Raw genomic sequence first — 24,848 nt, forward strand, 5'->3', positions numbered from 1 at the left:
AAAGGGGCACAGTAAGGAGACGGAAGGATGGAGGAAATTGAATGGGGTAAATCTCATTACATTAAGAGGTAAAAAAAGACCTATTGTAATAGAGGGGAAGAAGGGAGGCACTGAGAACCACCTGAATCTTCCTCTCATCAGATATGGCTTAAAGTTAACTTACACAAACTTACACAAACTTGCACAGTTAAGTTAAATAATTTTTCTTACCTTTCAAATATTAAAAGGGGAAAAGGGGAGGGAGGGGATGGGGAGAGGTAGAAAAAGGAGAACTAACATAAGAAAGGGAGGGAAGAAGGGGAAAAGGGAAAGGGGAAAGAAAGGGGATTGACATAGGAGGGCAAATACACTGAAGGGGATAGTATTCAGAAACAAAATTCTGGGGAATATGGATAAAGGGAAAAAAGGGAAAAATACAAATGGAGGGAAGATGGCATGAAGGGCAATAAAGAGTTAATAATTATAACTTTGAATGTGAATGGGATGAACTCTCCCTTAAAACATAAGTGAATAGCAGAGTGGATTAAAAACCAGAATCCTACAATGTGCTGCCTACAAGAAACTCATTTGAAGCAAAGAGATACATAAAGGTAAAAGGTTGGAGAAAAATATATTTTGCTTCAGCTGAAGTGAAAAAATCAGGGGTAGCAATCCTTATCTCAGACAAAGCAGCTGAAAAAATAGATAGCATTAAAAAAGATAGAGAAGGAAACTATATCCTCCTAAAAGGTACCATAGAAAATAAAGTAATTTCAATACTAAATATGTATGCACCCAATGATTTGGCATTCAATTTCTTAGAGGAGAAGTTGAAAGAGCTACAGGAAGACATAGACAGCAAAACTCTAATAGTGGGAGACCTCAGCCTCCCACTCTCAGATTTAGATAAATCTCCTTAACTTTCCTTCTTGTTTATTTTATGATTAGATTTATCTGGTGGAGCTGTGAACTCATCCAACTTTTCTGGAGAGCAATTTGGAATCACACCCAAAGGGCAACAAAAACGGGCATACCCTTTGATCCAGTGATATCGCTACTGGGTCTATACCCTGAAGAGATTATGAAAAAGGGTAAAAACATCACTTGTACAAAAATATTCATAGCAGCCCTGTTTGTGGTGGCAAAGAATTGGAAATTAAGTAAATGTCCTTCAATTGGGGAATGGTTTAACAAATTGTGGTATGTATATGTCATGGAACACTATTGTTCTATTAGAAATCAGGAGGGAAGGGAATTCAGGGAATCTTGGAGGGATTTGCATGAACTGATACTAAGTGAGATGAGCCAAACCAGAAAAACACTGTATAACCTAACAGCAACATGGGGGCGATGATCAACCTTGATGGACTTGCTCATTCCATCAGTGCAACAATCAGGGGCAATTTTGGGGTATCTGCAATGGAAAATACCAACTGTATCCAGAGAAAGAAGTGTGGAGTTTGAACAAAGACCAAAGACTATTACCTTTAATTTAGAAAAAAAATCAAACCCGTTATCTTACTATGTAATTCTGCTATCTCTTATACTTTATTTTTCTTCCTTAAGGATATGATTTCTCTCTCATCACATTCAACTTAGATCAATGTATACCATGGAAACATTGTAAAGACTAACAGACTGCCTTCTGTGGGGGGGGGGGGGGGAGATTAGGGGAAAAATTGTAAAACTCAAAATAAATAAAATCTTAAAGAATAGAGGGAAGGAACTGGGATTAGCTGTAAGAAAGTACTATAGTCTGCATCTATATTCTTTCTACTCACCATTTTCTGAGATATGAATATTTGATAGTTGTACAATTAATTGGAATAGATAAGGATTGAACTGTTTTGATTACACAGCATATCTTTTTCTAACTTTTCTTCCTTTTTTCTATTTTTGCATTGATTATTATCTTTAATAAATAAGTAATTTCTACTAAAAAAATGCTCTCTGAAGAAAATAACTTCTTCAAATGTAGAATGGAGCTAAAGGAAGCTGACTTTGTGAAAAATCAAGAAACAATAAAACAAAAGCAAAAGAATGAAAAAACTAGAAGAAAAAAATGAAATATCTCATTGGAAAAACAAGTGACCTGGAAAACAGATCCAGGAGAGAGAATTATTGGGCTACCTGAAAGTCATGACTAGGGAAACAGTTTTAGGGAGTTTGTTTCAGACAAAAAGTTGAGTTTAGTCACAAATCACTCTCAGTCCCAGCTAGGAAAATTCCTAATATTTGGGCAGAGGTTGGGCTCTCTGTCTAACTTTACATTTATAATTCTTTCTAGCTAACCCGTGGTCTCTGTGGTTTTGGCAAAAATTCAATTTACTGGAAACATGTAGATAAGATTACATTATTGTTCACAGGTACTTCCGTAGATAAATAGGCACTGGGAGGTGGGGGGGGGGGAGTTAAAGAAAAAACTGATATTTTTTCTAGACTTCCTCCAACCTGAATCTTCTGGACAAGATGCCTATAAATCCATTGACTCTCTTCAATACCTCTTTTCTCTGATACAATTCAGTTCTACTTTTGATCATCAGGGATGTCATACTTGCTCCAATCCATCCTTTCTTAACTCACATCTTTTTTGGTAGCTAGGTAGCACAGTGGATAGAGCATTGGCCCTGAAGACTTGAGTTCAAATCTGGCCTCAGATACTTAATAATTATCTGTGGGATCTTGGGCAAGTCACTTAACCACATTGCCTTGCAAAAACCAAAAAAAAAATTCATATCATAATTCATAGATGATTCCTGGGGCAGAGCCAAATTTCCTTGGTCTATCCAAACAGTTCTGATGCAATGCTAGTACCTTGAAGAATTTTTCCATTTAGGAAAATATTTGTGAGACTGATTGATTGGATATATTATCATTTTCTTGGGATGAATAAATCTTATAGATAGAAGGACTGACCTGAGAGAAGAAGTGAGAGCTATTTTTGAGGTTTCTACATCTGTCTGAAATAGTGATGAGCTACAATTAAGACCCTAAACACAGTTCACTAGATTCTTGAATATTGAAAAAGAGGGTATAAAGAAAGACCTATCTGCTTAATGAATTTGCAGCTGTCTGAGTTGGGTTATTTAAGGAGTAATTCATGAATACCACCAACAGAGAACAACAAATATATATGTCCTGTGGTGTTTCCATTTTTAGATCTAAGAAAGAGACTAATGCTGCTCCTTTATCCCTACAACTCAGTCTACTGACCTGGAATCATGAGAAACCGTCCAGTTTCCTTTGCGGATAGTGTTTTCCCCATATGAGCTACAACCAAAAATGACTTTGCAGTATACTGACTAGATTGTTAAGACCACCAAATTAAATGTTAACACCAAAGCATACTATTTGTTTGGTTTCTTGGTCAGAGAGTCAATCTGAAAATAATTGAGTCAAGGGTAACTATACATAAATCACTCAACAACAGTCAGCTTCTTAATTAATTGAAACTCATTTATTTTAGTCATGACTCCATTTGGGGTTTTCTTGGCTAAGATACTAGAGTGGTTTGCCATTTCCTTCTCCAATTCACTTGACAGATGAGGAAACCAAGGCAAATAGAATTGTCTGAGGCTGGATTTGAATTCAGGAAGCTAACTACATAGCCTGACTCCAGGTCCACCACTCTGTTCACTGTACCACATTTATTAAACACCAGTTATTGCTCTAAGATATTGCTCTAAGCAATAACAAAGACAAAAATTAAATAGCACCTACTTTCAAGGACCTTGTAGTCTAACACAAAAGAAAACAGGTACCATTTATAAGGAAATGTAACAATAGGAATCAGAACAACTAGTACTTATATAGTATTTTAAGGTTTGCAAAGAACTTTACAAATATTATCTCTTCACAAAAATCCTAGGAGATGGGTACTATTCTTACAGATCTTTACAGATGAGGAAACTGATTCAGCATAAGTGATTTGCCCAGGGTTACAGAGCTAATAATTATCTGGAGCCAGATCTGAACTCAGGTTTTCTTGACTCCCAGGTCTAGTGTTCTGTCCCCTTTTACTCAGGGGAGGACAACAGAACTCCTGTAGAAAGTTTTGTCTGATTTCAGCTTTGAAGTAAATTAGAAATTCTTAGAGGTGAAGAGATGAGAAGGAACCAGATTCCGGGTACGGGGGACTGCCTGAGAAAAGACATAGAGAGAAGAGGTAGAATATCATGGGTTAAAGAACAGCAAGCCAGCCCTACTGCTGCAGCATATTCCTCAACAAATTAAAAATCTAGCTTAGACTAATGTAGCCTAAACCTGGAAAGGTCCATTAGAGCCTTTATTGTCAGAAATATTTGCAGTGGGTCCTAAAGGTAATAAGGAGCTACTATCATTTATTGACCAAAACTTTATTGCCTTTGGTCAAAAGTACGGAGAACAATATCAATGAAAATAGTTCTTGGCTACTAAAATAGGTATTGAACCAAAATGACTGATAATTCAGCTTCTACAGATAAATTCTTGGTATTTAATTTTTGAAAACAGACCTGGGAGCCTTTTGAGATGGTACATCTATCTCCCATTCCAATGTTCCAGTCAAATAGTATCCACCCTTTCCAGTGTACTCTCTGGAATGCTGATTCCATAGGCAACAAACTTCCCTTCACCCTCATTCTTTTCTTCTCTCAATCTTTCCATCTTCCAGCTATCAGTGAAATTTGACTCTCTTCTGATGACACAACTTCTCTGACCACTACTTGTATAGTTCCCTACCTTTCAGTACTACCTGTACCTTGACTCAACCCCCTCATTTCACTGTTCAAGAAAAGGGAACTGGAATACTCCTTGTTCCTCACTACTATCTCTATTACTCAATGACTTCTCCGTTGAGATCCCTGCTATTCCTATCTACCACCCAATCAAAATTCTTATAGCTATTGTCCACATACTCCCCAGGCCATTCCCCTTCCTTCTTCAATGTGTTTAGTATCTGACTCCTCAACAACTCCTACCCTCCAACTAGAGAACATCAGCATAGATATTAACTCCCCCACAAATACCCTAACCACTCAGTTCCTCAACCCATTTTCCTATAACCTGCTGCTCCATCCTAATTCAGTCAAACACAAAGGTGTTTACCATCATCTATAAGAATTCTAAAATCCCTTTCTCTAACTATGATCTATTATCGCTCTACCTTTCCCTTTGCCTTCCTTACCAAACTCTACTTTTCATTCTCACCATAACCTCCAACCCTTCACTTATTTTCCCTATCTTGACCCCTTATCATAATGATTATACCCTGACAAACCTCAAGCTTGGATCCTTTCCAACCTTCACTCCTACAGAAGCTTTATTGAACAAAACAACTGATGAATATAATGCAGTCATTCTGATTACATTCATTAGAGATTTATGTTATAAAAACTGAGTTCTCACTACTGCTAGGCAATCCCACTACACTTCCCACCAACTCACTATTTTACTCTCCCCTTCAACTCTTCCAAATCTTTCCATCTTTCCTTAGGTCTCCCATGACTGTCCCTCTCCTACCTCTAAGCTGAGAATTTGGACTCACATTTTACAGAAAAAAAATTAAAGCCATTTAATGTGAGGTCCCTCTTCCTACTTATTGCTCATCTCATATCACTCAGATGCTTTCTCACACTATGTCTTCCTTCACTATTGTCTCATATCAAAGGCAGGCTAACTGTTTTTCAGGCACAAACAATCCCATCCTATCTGTCATTCAACAGATAGTACCACCTCTGTCATGCTCACTCCATCATATTTCTTCCTACCTCCTTCCCTCTTGTCTACAAACATGCCCATGTCTCCCCCATTCTCAAAAATCTCAAATTTGATCCTATTTCTGTTCTTCTTATTATGGTTAAACTTAAAAAACACTATCCATAATAAATGACTCCATTTTCTCTCCTCTCCCAAAGATTTAATTACCACCCCTATTCTGACTACTTTCAAATATGCTTATCCTACTTTAACCTCTCTGCTAACCTCCAACCTCACAACTTTGAATGCCTTTCAGGCATTTCGGACATCCAAAGCTATCTCCAGTTATCCTGATCCATATCAGGTCACTGGACCAGGCCCAGTGGAGGAGAAAGTGAGGTTGATGACTTAGCACAGCACTCTTTAATATCATGGTCTTCTTTGAGAATGAAGGACAGACGACATCAAAAACAACAACAACCTTACACTCAACATGCCCAAAATGGAATTTATGTTTTCTCCTAATGCAAACTTCTCTATCATTGTCCAGAGCAACACCATCTTCTCAGTACCTTGGGCTCACAGCCTGGGTGTCATATTCTACTCCTTAGTAGCTCTCATAGTCAATCTGTTGCCAAGACCTGTCAACTTCACTTTTGCATCATCACTCAAAACTCCCTTCTCTCCTCTAATGCCACCACTCTGGTGCAAGACCTCATCACCATCTGGAACTCTTCAGGAGGATCTTCCAACCTCAGTCTCTTGCCACTCCAATCCATCCTCTGTTCAGCCACCAAAGTGATTTTTTTTGCAAGGCAAATGGGGTTAAGTGGCTTGCCCAAGGCCACACAGCTAGGTAATTATTAAAGTGTCTGAGGCTGGATTTGAACTCAGGTACTCCTGACTCCAGGGCTGGTGCTCTATTCACTGCACCACCTAGCCACCCAAAGTTGATTTTTCTAAGACACAAGTCCAATCAAGTCATTCTTTTATTCAATAAACTCCAGTGGCTCCCTATTACTTCCAAAATCAAATATAAAATATTTTTGACATTCAAAGTCCTTCATAATCTCATCTCCTCCTACCTTCTAGTCTTCTCATACTCATTGCCAGTCCTTTTTGATATAGTGGTATTGGCTTCTTTGCTATTATAAGACACTCTGTCTTTTGCCCTGGGCATTTTCTCTGGCTGTGCTCTATGCCTGGAATGATTTCCCTCTACATACCCACCCCCTGGTTTCCCTGGCTTCCTTCAAGTCCTAAGTAAAATCCCAATTTGTACAGGGAAAGCTTCCTCAACCCTTTCTGGTGTCTCTTCTGTTTATTTCCTGCTTATCTGTACATAGCTTGTTTGTACAGATTAGTTTACTTGTTGCCCCCCCCCCCAGGTTCCCCAACATCTTGAGGATGGGAACTGCTTTGTAGTCACTATCTGTTTTATATTCCAAGTACTTACTTACTGACTCTGAGGAAGTCTTTAATTTTTATTTGCTAGGTGATTATTCAATAAATACAGGGAAATTGAGTGTAAGAAAACTGGAAAGATAACCATGGACTAGGTTGTGATATGCCAGAAATAATAGAGACCACTGGAGATTATTGAGAAACTTAGTCCTGAGCTTTAGGAAAACCATTCCTAACATGTGAGTGGAGAATAGATTGCGTATAGAGAGATGGAGTAAGATAGAGATGGAGAGAGAAATGGGGAAAATGAGGTATGACTTGCTCAGGGTCTTACACATCAGAGGTAAAATTGGAATCCAGTTCCTCAGACTCCAGAGTTGGTCCTCTTTTCCACTGTAACATGCACAATTTGCAGTTATAACCATGCATGCTTCCATCCTCACTTGACTATTCCTTTCCATGGTCCTAATGGAAGTTTATAGCTGAGTATTTATAAACTTTATGGAGATCCTTAGAGAGATCAAATAGAACCCTTGCTTCAGTAAAGTTTACTAAGATAACCAGAAAGTGCTTAATTAATATATTTTTGAAATATGCTTCCCCAACACCTTAAAAATACTGTTGATTATACTAGAAGTCTGAAAGATTTGAGTTTTATTTTTTTATTTATTTTGTTTTATTTAAAATTCTAGACAATATTCTGGAATTTGACTGGTCCATAGCTCAACTAGAGCTAAATTCCACTGCATTAATGAGAACCCTTTTTGCAAGTCCCTTGAATACCAAGAAGAGATTAAATCCCTTTGTGTTGAAAATCCTATAGTGAGAAGAATAATTGTTGTGCTTCTGGAGCAGAGAGAAAAACACTGGGAGAGCCAGACTCAAAGTTAAGTCTTTAAAGTTGAGTAAAGGTCCCAAATCACACTTTAAGGGAAGAAGTTATTATGATAGGTGCTACTAAAATAAGCATAGTAATAATAGAATATAATATCAAAGATGGTTTTTTTCTTTGAAAAAATATTTGAGGAGGGGAGGATGAGGAAAAGAGTTTTTTAAGAGATTTAAAATTTTTATTAGAAAGCAACTAACCAGTGGCTGCCTCCAAGGAATATTTCTCAGTGATGCTGTAGAGCCTTTCTGTATCCTAGCAACAACTTCCCCACAATAGGAAAGGCCCCAGTAAATGAAATCCGCTTACTAAACACAAAGAGGGTCTACAGGTTTCTCAGAATGCAAGAAGAGGGCAGGACTCTGCTCAAAGGCTCTTTTCTGAGTTTTCCATCACTAGGGAGGAGGCATTGCAAATCAGGGGAACCATGAATCATCCGTCATGGATCTCATCTCAAATGCCATCTCAGAAAGCTATTCTACTTTGCCATGTGTCCTGAGAAATGCTTGGGAAACTCAGCTCCAGGGAGATATTAGCATGCTAAGCCAGGCTCCGGAGAAAGGGAGAGGGAGAAGTTAAGAGCAGTACATGGGAACACTATACCAAATGGGGGGTGGGGGGGGATGGAGTGTGGGGAAGAAAATGCCAGACTTCAAAAGAAGAACTAGAAGGTCAGGAGGCGAGGAGAGTAGAAACCCCTGCCCTGACATCTGGCAATAAACAACTTCAGTAACTATTCAGACAGCCAGAATACAGTTTAAGGCTTGGATAGGGAAACTCAGAAAATCAAGGTGGTGGGGGGGGGGGGAAGAAGAAGGGGAGACAGACAAAGAGAGATAGGGAGAGAGAGAGAGAGCAATTCAGTGATGTGGAAGGGGAATCGCTATACTTTTCACATTTTAGGAAAATATTCAGAGATTGGCAGAATATTCAATAAAATAGAGGGACATTTTAAGATGTAATGAACAAAAAAAACCCTCATAGAGTTAGAAGGGACCTTATAAACAAAGACTTTATTTCAGATGAGGAAACTGAGGCACAGAGAAGTTAAAGGATTGACTTAGGGTCACTCTGCTATTACATGTCTGAGACAAGATTCGAACAGAAATTATTCCAGCACTCTATTCACTGTGCCATCTAGTTGCCTCTGATTCCCCTAAGATGTCCTTGGGATTCCTTTCAGTTTTAGATCCAGAACTCGATATAGCTTACTTTTCCTTTCCTATAAGGTCTCTGTGGGGTAAGTATCTCCATTTCACAAATATGGAAACTGGAACAAAAAGAATTTTAGATGCCTGGGCTGGAAAGGACCTTAGAGACCATTAGTCTAACCCCTTTTATAATATTGAAGCTAAGAGAGGGTGAATGACTTAACTAAGGACATAAGTAGGTATCAACAGGAGGATTTAAAGACAAATCCCCTGACTTCCACTATTGTCCATTGCCTCTCCTTTACTCCAAGATATGTTTCCTAGAACATCAGGATTTCATAAACACCTCTAAAGATTTCTTCAAAGCAATATATTTTATTTGCATCAGTCCCATAATATTTAAGAACAAAAGCTCCAAAATCTCAAAAGTTTTAAAACCTCAGTGATGGATGTGGTGCAGTAGAGTCTTACGACTTGAGTTCTTATTCCTGCTACTGATGCTATTCCCTCTGTAACCTAAGGCAAGGAAGTCATAGCTTCCCAGGACCTCAAGTCCTTTCTAGACTTAGATCAACTATCCTAAGGCCCATCATGGATACTTATTGCAACTCTTAAGTCCTTGGGAATTACTGATTATCACAGCTCAATTGTCCCAGTGCACATGAATAATGGGAGCTTTCCTTAAAATGATAAGTAGTATCTGTAATGGGGATAAGCTAAAAAAACCTTCCCCATAAGTTCAGGGGTTAAGCAAGAATAAATGTTTTTCACCACTTATTATCCAATATTGTACCAGAAATGTTAGCTATAACAATAAGAGAAGAAAAAGACATTGAAGGAATTAGAATAGTTCTAGAAAATCAACTAAAAGCTACTTGAAATAATTAACTTTAGCAAAGTTGCAGGATATAAAATAATTTCTATTTATTACCAACAAAATCTAGCAACAAGAAGCAGAAAGAGAAATTTCATATAAATTAATGTAGACAGAGGCAGCTAGGTGGCGCAGTAGATAGAGAACCAGCCCTGGAGTCGGGAGTACCTGAGTTCAAACGTGACCTTAGGCACTTAATAATTACCTAGCTGTGTGGCCTTGGGCAAGTCACAAAAAAAAAATGTAGACAACATAGACAAAATAAAATACTTTGAAATCTAGTAAAGTAAACCCAGGAATGAAGGATTATAAGAACAAAAGACTTCTTACACTAATAAAATCAGATCTAAACAATTAGAAAAAATATCAGCTGCTCATGGGTAGGCCAGGTCAATAAAAAAAAAAGACAATTCTGCCTAAATTAATTTATATAGTATATACCAAACTACCAAAACAATTTTATAGAACTAGAAATAAATAGCAACAAAAACTCATCTGGAAGAACAAAAAGTCAAAAATGTTAAGAGAATGTGGAATTTAAAAAGTTTGAGAGACAAAATTTCTAAGTAATGAGCCATTTTAACAATAATACTAACATTTTTTAAAAATAGGTAAGTGATACTCTTGAATGCCAATCATTGTGGCAGACTCATGGTTTATATACCCTTGGAAGTGAGGTGTTCCTGAAGGTGATAATCAACTCTGATAGGTAAACAATTAAGTAGAAATGGACTTTATGAAGAAAAATGGCTATGAGTGACTATGAGTTACATCATGTTACTCTTGGGCAGAGAGACTATCCCTATATTCAACCTACCCCCAATCTTGGCTGAAACTATATTATAAAGCAGCAATCATCAAAACTATCTGGTACTGCTAGGAAAAAATTTGATGGATAAGTGGAATAGACTAGGTACACAAGACATAGTAGTAAAGAACTGTAGTAACCTATAGTTTGACAAACCAAAAGACCCCAGCTTGTGGGACAAGAACTCACTATTTGCAAAAAACTCCTGGGGAAAACTGGAAAACAATCTTATGTCATATACCAAGGTAAAGTCAAAATGGGTACTTAGACAATACAGGTTGATACCATAAGCAAATTAGGAGAGAAAGGAATAGTTTGCCCCGTCAGATCTATCAAGAAGGGAAGAATTTATGACCAAACAAGAGTTAGAAAAAATTACAAAATGAATAATTTTATAAAATGGATAATTTTAATTATATTAAATTAAAAAAGAGGGGCGACTAGGTGGTGCAGTGGATAGAATACCAGCCCTGGAGTCAGGAGTACCTGAGTTCAAATCCGGACTCAGATATGTAATAATTACCTAGCTGTGTGGCCTTGGGCAAGCCACTTAACCCCACTGCCTTGCAAAAACTGAAAAAAAAAAAACATAAATTAAAAAGGATTTGTACAAACAAAATAAATGTAAACAAGATTAACAGGAAAACTAAAAGCTGGGAAATAGCATAGTTGTCTCCAATAAAAGCCTTATTTCTCATATATAGAGAGAATTGAGTCAAATTTCTAGAAACATAAGTCATTCCTCAACTGATAAAGGGTCAAAAGATATGAACAGACAGTTTTCAGACAAAGAAATCAAAACTACAGTCATATAAAAAATGCTCTAAATCACTATTGATTAGAGAAATGCAAATTGAAACTACTCTGAGGTACCACCTCACATCTATCAGATTGGTTTTTATGAAAGAGAAGAAAAACTATAAATGTTAGAAGGTATGTGGAAAAATTGGAACACTAATGCATTGCTAGTGGAGTTGCAAACTGATCCAATCATTTTGGAGAGCAATTTGGAACTAGGCCCAAAAAGTAACAAACGATTTCTAGGTCTATATCTCAGAGAGATTTTAAAAAGGGGGTAGGGAAAAGGATCTACATGTTCAAAAATATGTAAAGCAACATTCTGTAGTGGTAAGAATTGGAAATTGAAGGGGATGCCCATCAATTGGGAAATGACTGGACAAATTATGGTAAATGAATGTAATAGAATACCATTGGGTTATAAGAAATGACAAGCAAGCAGATTTCAGAAAAACCTGGAAAGACCTACATGAACTGATACAAACAAGAACCAGGAGAACATTGTACACATTATCAGCAACATTGCATGAAGATGAACTATGAATGACTTAGCTCTTCTCAGCAATGCAATGATTCAAAACAATTCCAAAGGACTTATGATGGAAAATGCTATCCATGTTCAGAGAAAGAACAGATGGAGTCTGAACGCAGATCAAAGTGTACTATTTTCAATTTCTTTATTTTTTTCATGATTCTTTTTTTTGGTCTTTTTCTTCTTTCACATAATTAATGTGGAAATATGTTTTACATAACTGCACATACATAACAACAGTCTTGGTGGGAGTGGTTGGAACTTAAATCTTTTTAGTGAATATTAAAAAAAATTTTTACATGTAATTGGGGAAAAAACACTATTCAAAAAAAAAAAGAATAAAGAAATCTCTGGATCACTCAGCAGGCAGCTAGTTTTTGACTAGTTTTTTCCTTCCCCAAAGGAGCTGAAATCTCCTGCATAGGTTGAAGCTTTGTACATTTCTTTTTGTTTTTTGCTTTTTTTGTTTTTGCAGGGCAAAGGGAATTAAGTGATTTGCCTGTGATCACACAGCTAAGTAAGTATTAAGTGTCTGAGGCTGGATTTGAACTCAGGTCCTCCTGATTCCAGGGCTGATGTTCTATCCACTGTGCCACCCAGATGTCCACTTTGTATATTTCTGACTTATAACTTGGAAAATTGAAGATATGTATATGTGTGTGTGTATACACAAATACATATATACCCATCTATATTTTAAATATATCACATATACATACATATAACCTCTATTTGCCTCAGTTTCCTCAACTATAAAATGGAAATAGTAATAGAATCTCCTTTCCAGGGCTGTTGTGAACATCAAATGAGATGATATTTATAAAGTGCTCAGCACAGTGCCTTATACATAGTAGGCACTCTATAAATGCTAGCTGTCATCATTATTACTATTATTTTCTATCATTGCTATTATTATTATCATAGTGATTGAAAGTTTACAAAACTCCTTCCTCAAAATAGCCTTGTGAAGTATACAATGTTATCTTCATTTTACTGATGAGTAAATTGAGGACTTCAGAATTTTAATCACTTGTATTGTAAACCACTTGTATCAAGACTTCAACCTCCCTTTCTTGAGTGCTGCACCTCCTGTATTCTTGCTTTATACTATAACCATCTCAGGTTGTTGAAGGCAACTCTGATTTCTCTCAACATTTCATCTGGAACTCTCTCCTTGCTGCCCTTCATTATCTATACCTTCTCCTTTTCCATTAAATTGTGGGCTCCTGGAGGTCAGAGGTTGTTTCCATTTCATTTTTTGAATTCTCACCACTTAAGGTACAGTAGATGTTTAATAAATATTTGTTATTGTTGTTGAACCTGAAGCATAAGTGACCCTGGAAGATGAAAGAGGTCTCTCCCTGTTCCCTTAAAATATGTACCATCATTTTCAAAAGGGATGGAGGGGGTAGGGATAAAATTATGATCTCTCTATTAATAGACCTTACAAACAGATTTCATTTGCACTACTGAGTGGCATTTTCTTAATGCTGGAGTCCTACCAGGACACTTCCCAAATTGGCTTCTTACATCAGTTATCTGAGTAATTTAAGTATTTTAAAGTGTCAGTTTCAATGCTATATTTTTGCTTAGCATTAATGTTATTTTGAAAATAATAGGATTAATTATGTCAAAGAAATAAAGTCAAATTTGAGTGAGATTTTGAGGTTTTTACAGCCTTTCATTTCTATTTTTTATGATTAAGAAATCATTGTGGTAGTTTCCTTACAGTCATGACAAGGATTTTCCCCCCATCATTCTCATTGAAATACCAAATGGATTTTAGCAACGCAATACTTGAATAATCTTATCTAGCCTTGAAGCTGACTAAGCCCTTTAAGTGCTTAAAGTTCAGAATTTCCTAGTTTAGAGTTAAAAGTTATATTTCCACTCTCTTCTGCCATCCATGCATTTCTTCAGTAGCTTTATCTCAGGCTCAGCTGTAAGTATTCCTTTCTTCCTCACTATAACAGGTATAACAATCCATCAGGAACAGTTCTTTCCTCAGGATATTTTTCTCCTCGAGGCAGACAAACTTAAAAAGTTTGCCAAAAGTTTTCTGTGCTTTGGATCAAACCAAAGCATATTAAGAAGATTTCCAATTGATTCAAAATAGAACATAATTCTTCAATCCTGTTTCTAATCATACCAGGTTTAGCATTTGACTAAGACACAGATTTGGACCAGTTTAACCTGCTTTTGTTGGACAACAAAGTATTCTTTCTGTTGGGTCAAGGTAGGTTCTTGGGAAATACTTTCAATTCCACTTTCAATCATGGAAGGCAGAATTTTTAAAAAGAGTTAGCATTCATAAGTCTGTTGGAAAGGGGAAAGGAATACTATACTATAAAATGCTGGGGTGTGACCCCAGGCATTCATCAGCTAACTTGAGATGGGTAAGTGTAAAGGAAAAGGTTTAAACTCGTGACCTTCAAGGAATGAAGTAGTAAAGAGACATAAAGTCATAAAGAGGCATCCAGACATTCCACTCACCCAGCACTATGCAAATAAGGCACCACATGGTCCAACTCTGCCATCATAGTATCCAGGCCAACATACATAGCTAAGTATCTGTATAGGGTATTGCATGTATCAAGAGCAGTGATCATGGATGGAAAGGATTTTCAACATGACAGCAGGAATGCCTGGGAACTTCAACATGGGACACTACTCCTACCCCATGCTCATCTCAACAGTTAAGTCTCAACTCTTCTGTTCCAAAGTACTCCCAAGAGACTACCTTAGCAATGCAAGCAGAGTCTCTACCCTCACTACTAAGGAGTCAGGTTGGGTTTTTCAGAAATGAAGTGGGGGTATCTGCTTACCCTAAGGAATCTGTCATAGTTCTCAGCCATCTCCTTTCCATTATCTGATCTTCTGAGCAATGAAAATAAAACTGAGAGTCAGAGATACAGACTTTAAAAATCTACTTTTTTATGTATTTCTTCCTGAATGACCTTAGACAAGTTACTTAACCTTCATGGATCTCAATTTCCTCTATTAAAAATGAGGAGGAGGATTGAACTAGATAACCTTTATGATTCTTAATTGAACCTTTCTGTGCCTCAGTTTCTTCACCTGCAAGATGAAGGGATTGGATTAGATGACTTTTATGGTCCTCACTTAACCTTTCTCTGTCTTAGTTTTTTCATCCGTAAAATAAGGAATTGAACTCAATGACCACTAAGATATCTTCTGGATCTAGGTTTATGATCCAATGTGGTTGAATCCAAAATGTGCCTCTTCTGTTTCCCTGCCTAGGGGTAAGAAAATTGTTTCTTCAGCATTCCTCCATTTCTTAGATGCCTGGAGACTTTGAGGGAGGATTCTAGGCTCCTAGTTCAAATATCAAACTGAATAATAATATTGATAAATTTATCTTACTAACTTCTAAGAGTTAGTTAGCCCCCCCCCTTTCCCATTCTGTGTCTAGGTTAGTGGGTCAATAAATGTGGAAAAGTTTTGTCTGACCGGCTTAAGTCTCTTCCTTTTCTTCCCCTTCACTCTACTCTCTGACTTTTCCCCCAAAACCGTCTTTCTTTTCTCATTCTGTCCTTCACTCCCTACTGTCTCTCAGATAGCAATCTTAGGAAAGAGAAGGGAATGTTCTTGGGCTACATTCCCTCCCATGGATTGAAATGGATAAGCAACAGGTTGGAGACCCACCCAGGGATTAATTAAAAGAGTGATGGCAAGGGTTTCAGACTTCAAACATAAGGATATGTCCATCTGGAATTTCTCTATTTGTACAACGAAAAGCAATGGTTTTGTCAAACAATCCCAATTTGTCCCTTTCCCCATTCATTCCAACTTCCCACCAAAAGGGGGAAAAAATCCTTTAAACCTAGTATGACTATCTCAGGCAAAGCCCTTAGGAAGAAGGTCAGTTATTGGCACCTGCTGCAGTTTCTGTTTCCTCTTGACGACTTAGAAAGTCGATTTTTATTTTTTGTTTACAAAGTTGCACTCCTTGGCAGTCCTTACCCTCACAAGGCACCTGTTACTAAAAAAAAAAAAAAAATTGGATTCCCACCAAGGCTAATGGCAGAACTTCACATGACGAGGTCAATTACAAGCGAATGATTATTCCCTGAACCTGAACCTCTTCCAAAAACTGGATCCTGGTCTGCTCCCAGTGGTCTCTATTCCCCCTTCCCTTATTTTCCCACCCTCCCCAAGCTTGCTGGGAGATGCCAGGAGGGAGGGCTTTCCCCTGTGGTAGCCACTTGGGTACCTTTACAGGTTCTGAGGGTGCCATCTGCTTCCCCAGTTTCCAATACATGGCAGTAAATTCGAAGTGCCATGCCTTCTGATAGCACCCACAATGCATGACGGGCTGATTTTGCTGTGAAAACAGGTGCACTCTACGACAAATTCGAGTTTAAATGGTTTCAAACACACACACACACACACACACACACACACACACACACACACACACACGAGAAAACATTTTAAGAGGCTGGCATTGGTATTCTCATTTACAACGGGTGGATGATTGTCCTTCGTTCTCCCACGACAGCAGGGAGCTGAGCAGAATGGATGGATTAGCAATAAGCAGAGGAGGAAACAAGTTAAGCCCCGCTACTCTCTTCTCCCTCTTCCCAGCCCCCCCCCCCCAAAAAAAGATCAGCAAACACAGGGACTTGATCCGAGCAGGAACAAGAAGGCAACAGCGAGCCTCCACAGAACCCCGCATGAAGCCCTGCGCCCGCACTTACCCGCACAAGTTCCGCGCCCCTTCCCCGGGGCAGGGCGCGGAGGGCACTGGGCATTCTCCCGAAGCTGCGGGGCCAGGAGACTGGCCAGGCTGAACGCGAAGCCCACTGGCCAAGACAGAAGAAAGAGCCACATCATGGGGAGCTCTCTGAACTGTCACCCGGGAGCAACCTGGGCGGCCTCAGGCGTGAAGAGAGCCGCGGGCAGCCGGCTCCCTGCGAGGAGCTCCTTGCCTGGGGCCCTGGATCCTCATTTCTTTCCCACTCAGCCCCCCACTTGTAACCTTTCCCTGGCAACCAGAGGCAAGGCGATCCTGCTACTACTTTTCCTCTCCTGTTTAAAGAAGCTCCAAGCAAGAGCTTTTTCTTCCACCTGGAGTAGAGAAGAGGGTGGAAAGAAATATGAAATTTCTGACACTGGAAGGACAAATTTAACACAGTTTAGCAGCCCAGTTCCTAAGGATGACTACAGGCCTTATTGCAGCAAGCTGAGAGGAGAAACCAAAGTAAAGGGGAGAGAGAGAGAGAGAGAGAGAGAGAGAGAGAGAGAGAGAGAGAGAGAGAGAGAGAGAAAGAAAAAAGAGAAAGAAAGAAAGAAAGAAAGAAAGAAAGAAAGAAAGAAAGAAAGAAAGAAAGAAAGAAAGAAAGAAAGAAAGGAAGGAAGGAAGGAAGGAAGGAAGGAAGGAAGGAAGGAAGGAAGGAAGGAAGGAAGGAAGGAAGGAAGGAAGGAAGGAAGGAAGGAAGGAAGGGAGAGAGGAAGGAAGGAAGAAGGGAAAAAAACTGGTGAAAGACCTAACTAAGGCACAGCCCTAGGGTAAGACTAAAGGAAGAAACAGAGAAATGATTCCTCTCCCAGCCCAGTTCCTCTTTCTTCAGACTTGGAAAGACTCCCCTTTTCCTTTTTAAAGCTCTGCTTGCTCCACCTCCTTTCTGGGCCACTTGAGTGAAGCCTCTGTTTGCGAATAAGTATGTGGGCAACTCCAAACGACAAGAGAGTGAGGAAGTCAGCCAAAAGAATGGATATCTAACCATGCAAAAGAAATATTCGGAGCCATAAAATACAAGCAGGGTGGAGGGCCTTTGGGGAAGGGAGGGTTTCAAAGATGAACTGTTAAAGATTGATCATGCTCCAGAACCTCAGAAGAGAGAACAAAAAAATAAGCATTAGGCTGGAGTGCTCTGATGCTTTCATTAGGGTAAGGAGCATCTATGCAAGAAAACTTACCTGGACCATAATGCAAAATACAGAGAAAGATAGTTGTGTGGAAAACTAATAGGTTAAATTCCTTACCCAGGATCCCAGAGATAGGACTTTTAAACCCAGATCTTCCCAACTGAAAACTAACCACCCATTCCTGTGTTACAATGCCTCTCATCCTTATCAAGACCATTGCCAACTTGTATTCATTTATAGGAACCGGCCATTTGTCTCATCATTGCCATCTCCCCAGTGTTTCACATCACCCTCTTTTTTTTAAAAGAACCTCTGATTTCATTGTTGCAGGGATCATTGGGGCCAGCTCTGTATGCACAACACTAGAGGTATCAAACATCCAGCCTGTAATAGTCCTGAGTCAGTCTGGAACCAGATTAAAATGTTGTTCCTGTATGATTTTAATGCATTCATGTAGTAAAAAAAGAAATATATAAACAAGGGATTTTCTAAGTCAAAATGGGGCCTACAAGGATCCTTATGAATGGTTTAGCTGTCCTTATTTCTATTTGAGTTTGTCACCACTATATTATACTACCATACTGCCTTGGTCACTATTTTAATAAAATCCTGATGTAATCACACCTTTGTAGATCTCAAACCTTTTTTTCGTTGCTGTAGACCTTACAGAGGCCCCAGCATCAGGAAGGTCTGAGTTTAGAGAGTGCCTCTGACATATTGACTGTGACTTTGAGCAAGTCACTTACCAGCTATGAAACAGGTGCCCATCTTTATCAAAGGAAAATTTTTTGCCTCATCAGCAGTTCTCCATACCGCTTAAAGCATATTTCCAATCTCAAAAAGAAAAATTCTTATAAAATTTTTTGAGAATTTATTCAAAAGGGAAGTTGGAAACTCCCAAGGGGAGACATGAAATATACAGATGGACAACTTAACCAAGTTTAAAATAGAATGAAAGCCCAAGAAGGACGGTCTATTATAATACCAACTCCGAAAAAAAAGTTTTAAAAGCTAATGATGTAACAGCCAGAAATCTTGGAAAGTGCCCAAAGCCAGCACCTCTGTATACTAAGGTTGTCTTTGCAAGAATTGACAGGGCATGGTGAGAGAAAACAAGCAGGATGAACGATCAATAGCCAGCCTCTGTGCTATTCTTCACTTGCAAGGGCAGCAGACGAAGGACTAATTCTTCATGTTTACACTCGGCTATATACAGTGACATTCGGTTTCAACAGTCGCTTCACCCAGACTTGAAGTACAATGGAAAATTCAACAGGACAGGCTTTCATTCCAACTACCCTGGGAAGGCATGTTAAGGATATGTCTGAATGGACATAAAGCAATGACCACACAAAGGATGACAAATTCTCTTCCTTCTGAAGAAGGCTAAGGCCAGGCTCATGGAAATCCTTTACCTTGGTCTCTAGTTTAAAATTATATAAGTAGTTGTGTCCTGTTTGTCCCACAAAGAATGTGTTGTTTTTCCATAACTGCCTAGAGCAGGTTTTGGCTGACTTTGGCTGGCCTCTCCCAGGAATCTCAGATCTCTTCTAGAAAAGACCAAAGGAAAATGAAGGGGGTGGCAATATGGGGACACTGAATTCTTTTTCTAGACTCACCCAAATTTAGGTCACACAGAGAGCTCATAATATGTTCTAATGACTCAATCCACCAGCCCAGGTTTCACAAATTAGCAGACATTTTTTTTAAAAATTGTTTTCAGTACTTCTCACTGTCCCCGAATCATAAATAATAGCTGCATAAAGGCAAGGTAATACAGCCAACTCAAATTCATCTAGATTAAGGAAGAGTAAAGAACAGCTTATTTGAAACAACTCATACATCAGATCTGACTCTTGAATGTTAACAGAATTGGGGTGAGTGGGAGAGGGGTACCACTTCCCTAGTTATATTTTGCTTAAGTTTTTATTATTGTAATTACTTTGTATAACTAAGTAAACATTGGTTAGGAAATACAAAGTGTGAATACAGGAGCTTTCTACAAGGGTAGTTTGAGATTTAAAAAAATCTAATTCAGATAGTCTACAAAACAAATTATCACATTAAAAAAAGAAGCTGTTTACATAGTAAAGTCATAGAAACATAAAACCATAGATATTAGAGGAGAAATCAGTCATCTAATAAACTTGTCTTCTTGCTTCTAGATAAACCTAAATCTAAACTACTCTGAGCAGATGGGTAATAGTCCTTCCTTTCAAAAAACTAGAAGAAATTAGAAATTAGTTCTGTCTACCCATTTTATAGGTGAGAAATCTGAAACCCAGAATATTAAGTGAATTGCCCAGGACCACAGAGTCAGCAAAATCAGTATTCAAACCAAAGAGTCTTGATATAGCACACACTTTTCATTGCAAAACACTGTCTTCTATGGTTCTTCTAAACTACAAGATCAATAAATTTTTTATTTAACAAGATTTAATTAAGTACCTACTATGTACCAGTTTTATATGTGCTTTATAAATATCATTTCATTTGATCCTCACAGCAAAGCTGAAAAGTAAGGAATTTTATAATCTCTATTGAACAGGTGAAGAAACAGAGGCAGACAGAAGATACATGACTTATCCAGGGTTACACAACCACTATGTGCCAGAGGACAAATTTAAACTTGAGTCTTTCTGATTTCAGATTCAATACTCTATCCACTGTGTCACTTAGCTGCCCCTAGCATGTAAAACATTAGAGTGCATTATTTAAGGATAGACTTGTGAATACTAAGAAATGCAAACAGTGATCATTATGCACTAACATGGGTTCACAAAGTTTGACAAATCAATGAAAGCTAACTTCCTTTTCTGATGGAGGAAAGCAAAATGGCTTAATAGGGAGAGAAATGACCTAAGAATCAAAAGACCTAGGTTCAAGTCCCACCTATGACACATACTGACTGGAGGACACTAGGTAAGTCCCTTAACTTCTATATTCTATGATTTAGGAAGGTAATTGATGTGTATCAGTGCCCAATAAAGCCATAGATCCTCTCCAAAATAATCCAAAATACTTGATACAATTGATAAAATCAAGGAAATGCTTTAGAATGATTATGCCTCCATTTCAATAAGGCATTTTGAATTCTAAACTTATTAGAAAACTGGGCTGAGTAGTAGCTAAGTGGCACAGTGGATAGAGCACTGGTCAGGAGGACCTGAGTTCAAATGTGACCTAGCTATGTAACACTGGGTTGAAATAGTGTTATTTGTTCAATGTTATCCTATAAGGAAATTTCTAGAAGAATAACACAAAGTTGGACATGTTCTGTTCGATATTTATATCAGGACTTTTACAAAAATATACATAGCATTCTTATTAGATATTCAGATATGCAAAGCTGGGAGGGATGGAAAACATTCTAGATTTAAATTAGAATTGTAGCAAGAGTAAATGTAAATGCGTTACAAATTGAGTCTAGCAAAAATATGACTTGGGCACTAGGTGGCACCATAGTGCACAAGAAAACACCTGGATTTTGAATCCCACCTCAAAGACACTAGCTGTGTGACCTTGAGCAAGTCATTTCACCCTTTTGGCCATTTTCTTCATCTATAAAATGAGCTGGAGGAGGAAATGGCAAACTGTTCCAGTATCTCTACCAAGAAAACCCTAAATAGGGTCATGAAGAGTTGGAAATGACTGAAAAATGACCAAACAATTTAAATGTGAAGTCCTACACTTGGACTCACAAATGAAGTATGGAATAGGAAAGATGTCATCAGAAAACATTTAATGTGAAGTAGGCAGATAACTTAATTATCCTCAAAAGTGTGATGGTGCATTCCAAAAGATAATGTAATCTTAGATTTCATTAACTAAAACAACATGTCTAAATTGAGGGGAATTTTGATACGTCATTGACTTGGTCAAACCAATCAATATTTGTTTTAATAAGATATCTAAGGGCCTTCAATCCAATACAAAGTTATTGTTGTCTGTTATTAAAGATGATTAAATGTCTGAAGACCTGAAGATGTAAGAGAGCTGTGATTGCTGTAATCCAACAAATGAAGCATTGTCTTCAGTAAAGACATTCCTCTTGACCCCCAGAAGATAGAATGAGGTTCAATGAATATCAGTTTTATTGTTGTGTTGCTTAGTTGTGTCAGATACTTCATTACACCATTTGAGGTTTTCTTGGCAAAGACAATGAAGCAGTTTGCCATTTTCCTTCTCCACCTCATTTTTTTTTTACAGATGAGGAAATTAAGGCAAACAAGGTTAAATGAGCCCAGGATAACACAGCTAGTAATGTGTCTGAAGCCAGATTTGAATTCAGGAAGACGTATCTTCCAGACTCCAAGCCTAGTATTCAATCCAGAATTCTGTATCACACACAGAAAAGATTCGTGTTTCAGATGGAGCATGAATTAGATGAGCTCTGACAACATTTTTAAATCAAACAAAGTAATTTATGAAGTGAAAATACTAGAACACAAAATGTTCACTAGATAATTAAAACTCAATATAATTCCAAAGAGAATTACTATCTGGCCTAGAGTTGACTTCCATGAGTCCAAGACACCACACCCATAAAAATTACAACCGCCACACACACACAGTACTGAAGACTTTGCAGGTGTGATTGTTGAGTCACCATCAATAAACTTTTCAAAATTGTTTTAATAATTTCCTTTCTTTTTATATATGTATTTTATAAATATCTCTCAATGACTTCCTCCCCCACATCTAATGACAATAGGTGTCTCTAATCAATAAGTAGAGCTAAGTAAAACAAATAAATGTATTTGGTTATGTCTGAAAATATATGCCTCATTGGACACGCCTATGCTACCACTTCTCAGCCAAAGTAAAAAAGAAGCATGCTTCACTATCATCAGCTGCTGCTTTGTGTAAATTGCTCTGCTCTGGTCTGCATCAGTTCATATAATTCTTCCCAAGCTTCTTAGAATTCTTTATATTGGTCCCTTTTTACAGTGCAATATTACTTTATTAAGCATTATAAAATATACTATAAATCACAATTTGTTCTACCTTCCCCTGTCAATAAGCAACAACTTTACTCCAGTTCTTTGTTACCACAAAAAGTGCTGCTAAAAGATTTGTATACATATCAATTAATAGTTATTTAATGAGATTGGGGGGAAAATTGTAAAACTCAAATAAAATCTTTAATTAAAAAATAGTTATTTAATAAGTGCTCACTTTGTTTCAGGCAGATAACACAAGTATAAAGAATAAAATATTCCCTACCTGCGTTACATTCTTGCATTCTTATATTCCATTCTTATTGGTGTTATTCAGTCATGTCTTTGTGACCCCATTTCTTTTAGTCATCATTGATGGCAAAGGACCAACTCCATTCCAAATGTTAGAACCAAAGATATATATATATATAGATAAATGGATATATAGATAGATACACAGATGGATGAATGGATAGACAGACAAACAGATAGATAGATAGATAGATAGATAGATAGATAGATAGATGATAGATAGATAGATAGATGATAGATAGATAGATAGATGATAGATAGATAGATAGATGATAGATAGATGATAGGTAGAAGATAGATGCATGGATGGATGGATAGATGACAGATCAATAGATGGATAGATGGATAGATAATTGATGGATGGATGGATGGATCAATCTGCATATACACATGTACATGCATATTTGTGTCTTGTTATACAGCATAAAGTTAATACATACAAATATATAAAAAATATTGATATGTAAAGCACTTTGGGAAAGAGGGCATTACCATTTGAGATAATAATGAGAGGCTTCATATAGAAAATGGTCTTAATACAGAAAACACATCTTAAAGGAAAAGAGGATGGGCAAGCTAAGGTATTCTTAACTTCAAGTGAAGTTTAGAGAAATGTAGGATTCTTGACTCAGTATGAAGGCAGATGAAATTCCATTTTATGCTGATAGTAACAATCCAAAGTACTTTTATGATATCCTGAAGGCTATTTATGAACCTAAGACTTACAATGCATCTCAAACTATTCAGCACTGATGAATCTACACTTAACTGCGATAAGGACATGAACCTGGAGAGATTATTTGAACACTTCAATAGGATTCTCCACAGATCACAATGAACCAATGCTGATGACACTAACTGTATACTTGAGGTTGAAGTCAATCCCTCTCTAAACAAACTTCCAACTGAAGAAGAGGTTTTAAATTCCAGTAGGGCCCTCTCATGTGGCAAAGCACCTGGTGCTGATTCCATCCTATCAGAGATCTACAAGGTAGGGGGTCCACTACTTCTACAGAAGTTGAAAAATCTTCTGGATTGTATAGCAAGAGAAGATTATCCCCCAGTATTTCAAGGAGGCATCCATTGTCCATATCTATAAAGGAATTGTCCTATGACAATTTGAAGGGTGGGGAATGTTTCTTTCTCTCTCTCTCTCTTAATCATGACACTAATACTAAGACTAAAACTTAATAAACTGATCCTTCACCTGGAAGACGACCACTGTGGAAGAGCCAATGTGACTTCAGAAATAACCAAGGTACAGTTGATATGTTTTCTACCCAACAACTCCAGGAATAGTGCAAGGAGCAGAACAGAGGTCTTTGTACAATATTTGTCAACCTGACCAAGACCTCCATGGAAGATTATGTAGCATTTACTTGCCCAGTAAAGTTCATCAGTATTGTACATAAGCTCTATTATGGCATGCTTGATCAGGTTCTGGATAATGAACAATGCTCTTGCACATTCATATTCACCAATGGAGTGGAGTAAAGCAGGGCTTTGTGCTTACTCCCATGCTTTTTTTTGCATTATGTCATATTCCAAGATAAAGTCAAAATGGGTATATGATTTAAACATAAATGCTGACAC

General features: G+C 37.7%; 1 protein-coding gene across 3 annotated transcripts in view; it reads right to left on the reverse strand.

Moving 5' to 3' along the window:
- Positions 1–17,721, reverse strand: part of EGF (epidermal growth factor) — a 139,743-nt gene extending 122,022 nt beyond the window's left edge. For all 3 annotated transcript variants that reach the window (XM_074228712.1, XM_074228711.1, XM_074228710.1), the window contains exon 1: positions 16,833–17,721. In XM_074228712.1, the coding sequence (XP_074084813.1) occupies positions 16,833–16,968 (136 nt within the window). In that variant the 5' untranslated portion in view covers positions 16,969–17,721. The remainder of the gene's footprint in view (positions 1–16,832) is intronic.
- Between the last annotated feature and the right edge of the window lie 7,127 nt (positions 17,722–24,848).

This window comes from Macrotis lagotis, chromosome 3 (genome assembly GCF_037893015.1).
Source record: "Macrotis lagotis isolate mMagLag1 chromosome 3, bilby.v1.9.chrom.fasta, whole genome shotgun sequence".
In the NCBI taxonomy this organism is placed as follows: Eukaryota; Metazoa; Chordata; class Mammalia; order Peramelemorphia; family Peramelidae; genus Macrotis; species Macrotis lagotis.